The sequence below is a fragment of the Macaca nemestrina genome, chromosome 1, assembly GCF_043159975.1.
Source record: "Macaca nemestrina isolate mMacNem1 chromosome 1, mMacNem.hap1, whole genome shotgun sequence".
NCBI lineage: Eukaryota > Metazoa > Chordata > Mammalia > Primates > Cercopithecidae > Macaca > Macaca nemestrina.
In genome coordinates this window covers 186,404,331-186,417,293 of record NC_092125.1, presented here as the reverse complement: position 1 = coordinate 186,417,293, position 12,963 = coordinate 186,404,331, and the positions used below count along the sequence as shown (strand labels likewise).

General features: G+C 40.4%; 1 protein-coding gene across 5 annotated transcripts in view; it reads right to left on the bottom strand.

Annotated features, from left to right (window-relative positions):
- The window catches only part of LOC105494991 (STIL centriolar assembly protein), an 80,705-nt gene that overhangs the window by 48,560 nt on the left and 19,182 nt on the right, over positions 1 to 12,963 (bottom strand). For all 5 annotated transcript variants that reach the window (XM_011764098.3, XM_071093507.1, XM_011764099.3 and 2 more), the window contains exons 3-7: positions 11,477 to 11,563; positions 7,177 to 7,284; positions 4,507 to 4,619; positions 3,834 to 4,021; positions 2,222 to 2,469 (exon numbers count right to left, since the gene is read on the bottom strand). In XM_011764098.3, the coding sequence (XP_011762400.2) occupies positions 2,222 to 2,469; positions 3,834 to 4,021; positions 4,507 to 4,619; positions 7,177 to 7,284; positions 11,477 to 11,520 (701 nt within the window). In that variant the 5' untranslated portion in view covers positions 11,521 to 11,563. The remainder of the gene's footprint in view (positions 1 to 2,221; positions 2,470 to 3,833; positions 4,022 to 4,506; positions 4,620 to 7,176; positions 7,285 to 11,476; positions 11,564 to 12,963) is intronic.

Sequence of the window (12,963 nt, the reverse complement as noted above, 5' to 3'; positions counted from 1 at the left end):
CCTTGAAACCCTAAGCTCAAGCCATCCTCCTGCTTCAGTCTCCCAAGCAGCTAGGATTACAGGTGTGTGCCAATGTACCTGGCATGGCAAATGTCACCATAGACGATTCTAGATAGGAAGGGGCAAGGGGAATAGGTGATTGACAGAATACTGAACATTCTGGTTATTACCAGCATGCCCAGCAGTCACAGATGGATAATTCCAAGAAAGGTAAATTCATGCTATTCAAGTAAATGGGCATGGGTACTAAGGAAAACAAATTAATTTTTTTGTTAATTTAAATAAAAATCCCATGCTCCACTTGAGAAGTACTTTATTAATTCAAGAGAATTAAATGTTTCATTTAACTCAAACAAGTTTTGCTCACTTTTGACCACTCCATGATTTTGGAATATACCAACAATTTTTCCTTTGGGCCACCAGAAAGCACAGCTCTGGTCAGAATCTGGTTCTGAAAAGGTATTTTTAGAGAATAAGACTTGGAATTGAGTGTACTTTGGCAAACATTTTTAGATTGAAAGGCCTAACAGGAACTAGGGTGGAGTCACTGGGAAAGGAAGCCAGAAGTGTAATATTTGGAGCAGTCTCTGGTCAAACTTTAAAGTAGAGAGTGCTTATATTGTCTAACCTAGTTTTGTAGATAATAGATAAAGAAAATAGATGAAGATTCAGGGAAGTAGCCCTGCTGAGGATTAGAAAGCATGCATTTTGGCTTATATTTCCTAAGAAATTAAGAGTGGAGATAGGAAGCTGGAGAGGATTCTACTCCAGCTCTGTAAGGAAACTCCACCCTCAAGTAGTTGGCAATTTGGTAAGCAAGAGTACTGCAACTTTTTATTTAATTATCTCCTTTCTCTATCTGCAATGCTCATTATTCACAGTTAAAACTGCATACTATAAATAAATTATCTAGCCTCCCTTGGGTTCATAATTAGTCAGGTTATAGTTAAGAAAAAAAATGGCCTAAAACCTAAATAAAATATGAACAATAACACAGAATATGTAATATAGAACATAATTTCTCCTTACATTTTCAAATAATAAATTATCAACCAATTTTTTTGTTTGTTCTTTTTTTTTTGAAATAGAGTCTCGCTCTGCCGCCCACACTGGAGTGCAATGGTGTGATCTCAGCTCACTGCAACCTCCGCCTTCCAGGTTCAAGCAATTCTCCTGTCTCAGTCTCCTGAGTAGCTGGGATTACACAGGCATGCGCCACCACACCCAGTTAATTTTTTTTTCTTTTTTTTTTTTGGTATTTTTAGTAGAGATGGAGTTTCACCATGTTGGTCAGGCTAGTCTCGAACTACTGACCTCGTGATCTGCCCGCCTTGGCCTCCAATTATAATATATTTAACACCAACTTTTTTTTTTTTTAAGAACTGAGGTCTCCAGGACTGGGCATGGTGGCTCACCCCTGTAATCTCAGCACTTTGGGAGGCTGAGGCAGGAGGATCACCTGAGGTCTGGAGTTCAAGTCCAGCCTGGCCAACATGATGAAACCTTATTTCTACTAAAAATACAAAAATTAGCTGGTATAGTGGCGTGCACCTGTAATCACAGCTACTCGGGAGGCTGAGGTGGGAGGATCGCTTGAACCAGAGAGGTAGAGGTGGAAGTGAGCCAAGTTCCCACCACTGCACGCCAGTGTGAGTGACAGAACAAGACATCATCTCAAAAAAAGAACTGAGTTGTCCAGACATTATACTTTATGGCCACTCAGTTTTGTCTTTTTTGTTTGAAATGGAGTCTCCGCTGCCCAGGCTGGAATGCAGTGGTGCGATCTCAGCTCACTGCAACCTCCACCTCCCAGGTTCAAGTGATCCTCCCTCCTCAACCTCCCGAGTAGCTGGGACTACAGGCATGCACCACCACGCTCAGTTAATTTTTATATTTTTAGTACAGACAGGGTTCCGCCATGTTGGCCAGACTGATCTTGAACTCCTGACCTCAGGTGATCCGCCCACCTGGGCCTCCCCAAGTACAGGTGTGAGCCACCGCGCCGGGCCCTACCACCAGTTTTTTGTAGGTGGTGGCACAACTTAAAGAAAACTTTATATTCAACAAAAATAAACCACTTCATTTTTTACTTTTCCTTGTTATTAACCAAGCCACCATATCTCTGGCATGTAAACTGACTGCACAATTCTTTCATATTACACGGACATTCTGAAAATATACTAATGCAACTAATGTTTAGATTAATGTATCTTTTACTTACCCATATTTATAAGTCCCTTGAACTTGAGAAATATTCAGATTACTGCTCAAGTTTCTTGCCAGAGCTGTTGGAATAATGGGGATGGGCTTCACAGGTGTGCATTTGAAGTTATTTGCTAGAGTTACTGCTGCCCAGTGCAAGTCAAATTCCACACTGTCCAAAGTCTCCCTGGAAGTGATATGAGCTCTTAGGGAAAGCAGCTTACCACAGTCCAAGGAATCTTTGCTACATATATGGCACTGTAGAGCCTGAGAAATCAATATTAAATAATTATTTTACAACTTCGAAACGTGCAAAGTTTATTTTATACTGATACATATACATATATAATATCTTGCACTAATAAAATTAAATGAGTTCTGACTTACATTTCAGTTCTCATTTCTTCCATGTGACCAAAAGATTATGTGAATAATTATATCAAAGCAAGTAAGATTCACTGTCCCAAGCTCCACTACACATTTCCAATGCAAATATCCTAGCAGCACTTCAGTCATATTGGGAAGTCACCCCCAATAAATACTTACTACATGGGAAAAAATGGACATAAAATAAGTCTTATTTTTTTTTTTTTGAGGAGTCTCGTTTTTTTGCTCAGGCTGGAGTGCAGTGGCAGAATCTCAGCTCACCACAAACTCCACCTCCCAGTTCAAGCGATTCTCCTGCCTCAGCCTCCCAAGTAGCTGGGATTACAGGTATGTGCCACCACACCCAGCTAATTTTTTGTATTTTTAGTAGAGATGGGGTTTTACCATGTTGGCCAGGTTGGTCTTGAACTCCTCTTGATCAGCCCGCCTCAGCCTCCTAAAGTGCTGGGATTATAGGCATGAGCCACCGTGCCTGGCCTCATAAAATAATTCTGATTGAGTCTCAGAGAATCTAAAGTCCATTCCTCTTTGATTCCTTTCTTGCTACCACAAACTGTCAAGTTAGTTCTCCCTCTGTATTTGCCTATGCCCACTGTGTCCTTCCAAGTTTCACTGCTACCATTGTACTACAGGTTAATACATCCCTCTGTAATACACACCAGCCCAACTACCACAATGGCTACTCTCTATAACTTCAGTCAGCCTACCCTATCAGATTAACTTATTTCTGATTTGACACTGTTTCCTTTTCTCAAGAACCTTCAATTACTACATGGCCCGTATGACAAAGTTCAAATTCCTAAGGCTGGCAGACAAGGCTCTTTTTTCTTGAGAAAGGATCTTGCTCCCACCAAGGCTGGAGTGTCGGGCTCAAGCAATCCACCTGCCTCAGCCTTCCAAAGTGTTGGGATTACAGACACAAGCCACCATGCCCAGGCAAGCCTCTCTATAATCTGACCAAATTAATACTCCAGTCTGACTGCCCACAAATTCAGCAAAAATGTATACCCCGAACACTACCCTAAGTACATCTTGAACTTTCTTATCTTGGTTACACTGCTTCTTCTGAAAGGCTTACCTAGAAGTTTTGCCCTCAGAAACACATTTAGTTGGATTTTAGGTTCACAATAATTCAATCAAATTATTGTGAATAATTATCAAATATGGTTTTACTAAAATACAGCATACTAAACATAGTTTGATTCTTGTGTTGAATTAACTATCAAGTTGTCAATGAATCGCACCTTTAAAGCTGAACTGAAGTCATCTGCACTGTGAACTATCATTTCTCTTGAACAAAGTTCTTGAACATGAACTTTGCATGGAATCAAAAAGTCCCCAGGAAGAGAAGCAGTAGGGGTTATTTCTAGACATTCAGGTACTTCTCGACCAGGATCAAAGCGATCTACTGTCAATGTCACACCTTCTTCATCTGTGGAACAAAAATAACAGCTATTATATAGTATACTGATTAAAAACGTAAAACCAACCCAGCAAGACTACATTATAGCAAAGCACTTTGTTCATATCAATAATACACTAAACTCTTAAATACTAAACTAAAATCTTACAGTAAACTAAACTTTTACAAGAGTATACTAAACTCTTACTTGCTTATATACATTCATCCATCTGACCAGATAGTGAAGTCTGTAATTGATGGTTTTACTCATCTTCATATCCTTGGTACACAGCAAAGAAAATTAGCACAAAGCAAATACAATAGTTGACCGAATCAATAAATTCTATTGCAGTCATACAAGTAATTTTTAAAAAGGTTTTCTTGTACTGATGGGGTCTCACTATGTTATGCAAGCTGGTCTTAAACTCCCAGGTTCAAGCAATCCTCCCACTCCAGCCTCCCAACGTGCAGGGATTACAGATGTGAGCACTGGTCAATTTTTAAAAGTGTATTACCTTCGTCTACTGTCAGAGAACCAAGTAAAAAGCATGATGAATTTTTTTTATTCTGCTTAGCATGACGATAAGCAAGTCGGATGGTCTTTTTAGTCACTACAAGCTTTGGATTTCTGAAAAACAACAAGTCTTTTATGAACATGGTAGACCTCATATCTTAAAAAAACCTCCTGCCATAAAATGCTGTCTAAATTATAACACACATTTTTAAAAATGTACAGAAAGATCATTGTCAGGAAATCCCAGGGTCAAAGGCAGGGGATAGGGAGGGCCACCTGGAAACTAGAATGGCAATAAACAGACACTGAGACTACAGTTGTTCTCCAGGCATTTTGTTAACTTGATGAACCTCAGCAGGTAGGTCTCCTGTTTTTGTAAGTTAAAACAATCACATCTATTTCTTTACATACTGTGGATGGGCTTCAGATATAATTAGCATTACAGTGGTGCCCCCTTATCTCTGGGAGACATGTTCCAGACCCCCAAGTGGATGTCTGAAACCGCAGATAGTAACAAATCCTATATATACTATGTTTTTTCCTATACATACCTATCTATGATAAAGTTTAAATTATAAATTAGGCACAGTAAGTGATTAAAAACAATAATAATACAATAGAATAATTTTAACAGTATACTCTAATAAAAGTTGTATGAATATAGTCTGTCTCTCAAAATACCTTATTGTACTATACTGTGGGTAACTGAAACCACGGAAAGTGAAACCATGTATAAAGGGGGGAAACTACTGTATTGAATACAAAATATAGTATGATTTAAATGTTTTAAAAAATGTAAAAGGAAAACCAAAATATGAGCCAGGAATAAGATACTATGAAAACAGACCAGGCAAATTTGAATAAAAAAGCCATATGGAACTTAAAGAAATAAAAAATATAATTTGCAAAAATTCAATGAGTTATATAATTAACTGGGGATAGGTACACAAATGTGTATTTTTATTCTATTAACTATGAATATATACTATAAGTATCCTTTCATATATATGGTACACCGCCACATTTAAAAAACCTAAATGAGGGCCGGGCGCAGTGGCACACGCCTGTAACCCCAGCACTTTGGGAGGCCGAGGCAGGTATCACCTGAGGTCAGGAGTTCGTGACCAGCCTGACTAACATGGTGAAACCCCATCTCTACTAAATATAAAAAAATTAGCCAGGCATGGTGGCACATGCCTGTAATTCAAGCTACTTGGGAGGCTGAGACAGGAGAATTGCTTGTACCTGGGAGGTGGAGGTTGCAGTGAGCCTACATCACGCCATTGCACTCCAGCCTGGACAACAAGAGCAAAACTCCATCTCAAAAACAAAAACAAAAACAAAAACACCCAACCAAACCTAAATGAACAGGTTAGATGGCAGCTAAGCACAGCTAAAGAGAAAATAAGTAGACTTGAAAAACAAAGGAAACTACTCAAAATGTATAGAAAGATAACAATAAAAAAAATAAAAACAGGACTAACCATTATTTAGTTGAACTTCCATAAGACTCTCCCTATTTTTGTCAATAGTACCACCCTTCTCTGCCAACCAGTGTTGAACCTGAATACTTTCTGACTTGTATCTTTCCTTCATTCCTCTAGTCAGTCAGTCATCAAATACTACAAACTATTTCTTCAAAACACCTTGTTTCATTCTTTCCTCTTGATCTGAATACTGCTACATTGCTCTAAGTCCTTATAATATATAATAGATGCCATTTATGAAATACTTTCTATTCCAGGCACTGTGACAATTGCTTTACAGAGTCTTATTTAACCCCTAGAAGAGAACTGTGAAACTGGTATTATTATAGTCATTTTATAAAAAAGGAACCTGATCCTTGGCTACTTTACTGAGGTCGCATAAATAAGCAGTAGAATCAGGATTTGATTCCCTAGGCAGTCTTCCTCCAGTTATTGCACTTTTTTTTTTCTTATTTTGTTTTTTTTACTTTTTATTTTAATTTTTTATTGAGACAAAGTCTCACTTTGTTGCCCAGGCTGCTTTCAAACTCCTGACTTCAAGGAATCCTCCTGCCTCAACCTCCCAAAGTGCTGGGGTTACAGCTGTGAGCCACCACGCCCAGCCCAGTTACAGAACCTTAAACCATTACAGTATACATCTGTGTGATTACAGAAAAGCATCTTGAAGCTAGGCTGACTCAAGGCTCTCCCCACCACAATCTATCTTTCTTAGAATACTACTTTTAACAAGTAAATCTTAGGTACAAAACTTCAATAGATCTATTTTCTATTACTTTACACCTAAACTTCTTTCTTGTCTTTCTGTCAAGGTCCTGGAGGTAACCACAAGGTTTTATACTCCTTCTAATCTGATCCACTCAAAAATCGGTTCAAGCTTCTCAATGTTCTACAAAGACACCATGCTGATATGATAAAAGACACTTTCAGTTTTTATTATATTTCACCTCTTTTGAATTCCTACAATATGCAGAATTTGCAAAAAACTGGGAAATTAAGATTATCTCTCAAAAGTACAAGGAACAGATGTTAAGAAGCAGCAGAAGGAAGATTTTGCCTGAGGGGAGCTTCTAAAAGAAAAGTAAAGAAAAATTAATAATTGGTCATAGTAATCAACTTTGCCTTACACATCTTTGTATTACTCTTGTTTATACTGGTTTGATTTGAAAAAAAGAAACATGTTATACCTGTAGTAACTGAGATGTAAGTAGATGAAATCTCCAGTTGGCGTTGGGTTCCAAAGTGCACATTTTGATGGAGGAAAGTGGAAAGGTACCATCCTGCTTGAAGGAAACCTTTCAAAAAACAATTTAAAATTAAAGCACAAGGATTAGCAAACTTGGTAGACATTTGGTAGGAAACAATTAACTATCTTTAAGGTGATGGTATTTTCAGATTACTTTTGTAATCTTCAAAGAGTATATATATATATATATTATATATATATATATATATTTTTTTTTGAGACGCAGTCTCACTCCATCACCCAGGCTGGAGTGCAGTAGCATGATCTCAGCTCACTGCAACCTCTGCCTCCCGGGTTCAAGCAATTCCCCTGCCTTAGCTTCCTGAGTACCTGGGATTACAGGTACGCGCCACCACATCCAGCTAATTTTTGTATTTTTAGTAGAGACGGGGTTTCGCTATGTGGGCCAAGCTGGTCTCGAACTCCTGACCTCAAGTCATCCACCTGCCTCGGCCTCCCAAAGTGCTAGGATTATAGGCATTAGCCACTGTGCCCGGCCAAAAAATACTCTTTTTTTTTTTTGAAACAGATTCTCACTCTGTCACCCAGGCTGGAGTGTTGTGGTGCAATCTCGGCTTACTGCAACCTCCACCTCCAAGGTTGAAGTGATTCTCCAGCCTCAGCCTTCCAAGTAGCTGGGACTACAGGCGCATACCATCATGCCTGGCTAATTTTTTGTATTTTTAGTAGAGACAGGGTTTCACCATGTTAGTCAGGATGGTCTCGATCTCCTGACCTCATGATCTGCCCATTTCACCCTCCCAAAGTGCTGGGATTACAGGCGTGAGCCACCATGCCCAGCCTTTTTTTTTTTTTTTTTCAGACGGAATCTCACCCTGTTGCCCAGGCTGGAGTGCAATGGCGTGATCTCAGCTTACTGCAACCTCCGCCTCTGGGTTCAAGTGATCCTCCCACCTCAGCCTCCCAAGTAACTAGGATTACGGGGGTGCACTACCACATGCAGGTAATTTTTTGTATCTTTAGTAGAGACGGGGTTTCACCATGTTGGCCAAGCTGGTCTCAAACTCCTGACCTCATGATCCACCGCTTCAGCCTCCCAAAGTGCTGGGATTACAGGCGTGAGCCACCGCGCCCGGCCCAAAATATATTTTTTAAAAAAGAAAACTCACTTGTAACTCTACTACCAGGAGAATAGACACTCAAAATTTGGCTTATTTGTCCTTTTTATCTATGCATATGTAAATTTATATATACACAAGCTTTTAAAAAAGAACAAGACAAGGCCGGGCGCGGTGGCTCACGCCTGTAATCCCAGCACTTTGGAAGGCCGAGGCGGGCGGATCACAAGGTCAGCAGATCGAGACCATGGTGAAACCCCGTCTCTACTAAAAATAGAAAAAATTAGCCGGGTGCAGTGGCGGGCGCCTGTAGTCCTAGCTACTCGGGAGGCTGAGGCCGGAGAATGGCGTGAACCCGGGAGGCGGAGCTTGCAGTGAGCCGAGATTGCGCCACTGCACTCCAGCCTGGGCGACAGAGCGAGACTCCGTCTCAAAAAAGAACAAGACAATCCTATAAAGTCCCTTTTAAGTAACAGAAAAACGAGTATAAATCATAAATTTACATTTAAATTTAAACTAAAATCTTTCTTTTCTTTTCTTTTCTTTTTTTTTTTTAAAGAGCAGGGCCTTGCTCTGCTGCCCAAGCTGGAGCGCAGGGGCACAATCGTAGCTCACTGCAGCCTTAAACTCCTGGGCTCAAGGGAGCCTCTAGAGCAGCTGGGACCACAAATGTGCACCACCACGTGAGGTTTACTTTCGTATTTTTTGTAGACACAGGGTCCCACTATGTTCCCCAGACTGGTCTTGAACTCATGGTTTCAAGCAATCTTCCCACCTTGGCCTCCCAAAACACTGGGATTATAGGCATGAGCCATGGCTCCTGGACTAAAATCTGTCTTTCTGAACTAATTTCAGATAATTGCTAGACAATACCCAATAGTTATGAAAAGCAAAAAACCTTAATAGATTCTTAATTATTTTCCAGTGTTTCCAAAGTTGGTATTTTGGAATAACAAAATACTGCACAAGTTTAATTACTGAAGCATCAAAAGGACATAATTATAAATAATTCCTCAACAAAGATGGCAGGGGCAGTGTAAAGCAAGGTTTCAATATTAAATCATATAGGCTACCATAAAAAACTTTTCATTTTACATGAATGAATAGTACAGGAAAACCACAATAAGAAAAAGACCACTAATGGGGCCAGGCCCGGTTGCTCACACCTATAATGTCAGCATTTTGGGAGGCCAAGGGAGGTGGATCACTTGAGGCCAGGAGTTCGAGACCAGCCTGGCCAACAGGGCGAAACCAGCATGGGCGACAAAGTGAGACTCTGTCTCCAAAAAATAAAAAATAAAAAATAAAAAATAAAAAAATAGTAACTAAGCCGGGCGCGGTGGCTCAAGCCTGTAATCCCAGCACTTTGGGAGGCCGAGACGGGCGGATCACTAGATCAGGAGATCGAGACCATCCTGGCGAACACGGTGAAACCCCGTCTCTACTAAAAAATACAAAAAACTAGCCGGGCGAGGCGGCGGGCGCCTGTAGTCCCAGCTACTCGGGAGGCTGAGGCAGGAGAATGGCGTAAACCCGGGGGGCGGAGCTTGCAGTGAGCTGAGATGTGGCCACTGCACTCCAGCCTGGGTGACAGAGCAAGACTCCGTCTCAAAAAAAAAAAAAAAAAAAAAAAAAAAAAAAAATAGTAACTAAGTGTACAGTTGGATTGTCTGTAACACAAAAGATAAATGCTTAAGGGGATGGATACCCTATTTCCCATATATGATTATTACACATTGCATGCCTTATAAAAATGTCATATACCCCATAAATACATATACCACGTACCCACAAAAATTTAAATTTTTAAAATTAGAAACAAAATATACTGAACTTGTTACACAACTGTACCCTTCTAAGAACAGAAGTTAAGAAAATTTTTCTGTCTACACGGGGTTTCCCATGTTGCCCAGGCTGATTTTGAACTCCTGAGCTCAAGCAATCTGCCCACCTCAGCCTCCCAAAGTGCTGGGATTACAGGCATGAACCACCTGGCCCACTGACAAATTTCTTTTTTTTTTTTTTTTTTTGAGACGGAGTCTGGCTCTGTTGCCCAGACTGGAGTGCAGTGGCGCCATCTCGGCTCACTGCAAGCTCCGCCTCCCGGGTTCACACCATTCTCCTGCCTCAGCCTCCCAAGTAGCTGGGACTACAGGTGCCCGCCACCACGCCCGGCTAATTTTTTGTATTTGTTTTTAGTAGAGATGGGGTTTCACCGTGTTAGCTAGGATGGTCTCGATCTCCTGACCTCGTGATCCGCCCATCTCGGCCTCCCAAAGTGCTGGGATTACAGGCTTGAGCCACCGCGCCGACAAATTTTGAAATAAGAGATGGCAGGGGGGTAGAACACAAGAGCCAAAATTAAAGCAAAAGGAATATATGATAGCCTCCTTGGGTCATGTTTCCCATTATGTTCATCAAGAACATCTGGCACAAAGAAAGACATTACAGAGAATAAAGGGGACCCATGAATGTAATTCTAGTTTGGAAGAAAAAAAAAATGCACATGTCAGCATTAATTGTTGTTCCCTAGGGGAAAAAAGAGCAATAAATGATCCAAAGAGCCAAACAATACAAGTTGATTTGCCCAGTCCCCATAGTAACTAGGGACAGAGAAAATTGGGAGACAGGTGGCAAGCTCCTACTTCACATGACAAAGGCTTAGGAACATCTGAGGAAATTTGGTATACCTAATGTGAAATTATTCGCATCAAGGAATTAGTATTTGTAAGAGGGAAGGAACCCAACCACTTTCCCACTTGTCTAGAAGGTAAACAAACACCGAGGTAATTTTTAGCCTCTTAAGTTCAGGTACTATTTCCCGTCAATAAAGATCTGTGTTATGAAAATAACTGAAGGAGGGGACGGAACTAGTATTTACTGAGTGCCTATTATGTACTAGACCCTTTAGTTTAGTAATCTTATTTAACCCTTCACAATAATCTTCTGTGAGACAGAGATTACCATCCTCATTTTACAGATGAGGAACTGAGGCTTAGTTAATTAACTTGATCAAGGTAACCTACCTAACAAGTGGTAGAGCTGGGATATGAACCCAGAATTTCCTGATTCTAAAGATCATGTTCTTTTTTCTCTTCCAACCTACCTTCCCAAGTTATGTGAACAGCTGTAAGACAAATATTTGTAAAAATACTTCTATACCTGGTATTCATCTGGGGCCATGCAAGAGGATATATAGGCTCCATGATGTCTGGTGAATGATTTCTTTAATTTCAAATCCTCAGTATCCTAAAGAATTAAAGAGAATATTACTAATGAATGATAAAAACAAAGAAGAAAAATATGATTTAACCACATATTAAAATTACAGGCAAAACTAGATTACTTCTTATATGAAGTGTGACTATAGATTAATAAGATTAAATGCTTATATATTCTGCCAATCATTTTCATATGTTACAGTCATTCTGCCAATAAATTACTGTGAATATTTATTCTAGGCAGCAAAATCTACCAATATACCTATCCCTTAAGAAAAGCTCAGATTCTGCCCCAAAACCTTGGTATCAACTTAGTGAGCTTGATAGGGCAGGTCGTATTAAATGTATGAGATTTTGACCAAAAGCCTTACAATCCTCATAAAACCATGAAGCAGCAGAAAAGAATGATTTGTGTTAGATATTTATTGGGCCTACAATGAAGTCATTAAAGAATCTTCAGTGGAAAAAAAAAAAGTACTGCATTCCCACAAACTGACTTGTGTCACTAAAAAATCAGTGTACTTTTTTCCTTTTTTTTTGAGACGCAGTCTTGTTCTGTCGTTAGGCTGGAATGCAGCAGCGCAATCTCAGCTCACTGCAACCTCTGCCTCCTGAGTTCAAGTGATTCTCCTGCCTCAGCCTTCTGAGTAGCTGGGACTACAGGTGCATGCCACCACACCCAGCTAATTTTTGTATTTTTAGCAGAGATGGGGTTTCACCACGTTGGTCGGGATGGTCCCGATTTGACCTCATGATCCGCCCACCTCGGCCTCCCAAAGTGCTGGGATTATAGGCATGAGCCACTGCACCCAGCCCAGTATTCTTTTTTTAACTCCAGATGCTCTCTCTGGGTACTCTCCTCCATTCCTATTGCTTCTATACTCACCTATCTATAGCAAACCTTTAGCTCCACCTCTCTTCTGAGTTTCAAATCCATTTTCTTTTTTTTTTTTTCTTTTGAGACAGGGTCTCACTCTGTAGCCCAGGCTGAAGTAGTACAGTGATGCAATCTCAGCTCACTGCAACCTCCACCACCTGAGCTCAGGTGATCCTCCCACCTCAGCCTCCCGAATAGCTGGGACCACAGGCATTCACTACCACACCTGGCTAATTTTTTTGTATTTTTTGTAGAGACAGGGTTTTGTCATGTTGCCCAGGCTGGTCTCGAACTCTTGGACTAAAGCAATCCATCCGCCTTAGCCTCGAAAAGTGCTGGGATTATAGGCATGAGCCGCCATGCCTGGATGTTTCAAATCCATATTTCTAACTGCCCACTGGATAGTTCCATCTAAGACCTCATAGTCCTTTCTTTAGAGTTTAGTATGTCCTATATTCTTTCAAGTCTTAGAGTTCTTTAGGTCCTGAACATTCTGTATCAATTCTAGGAAAAAGAAACTGTCTGAGGCCGGGTGTGGTGGCTCATTCCTG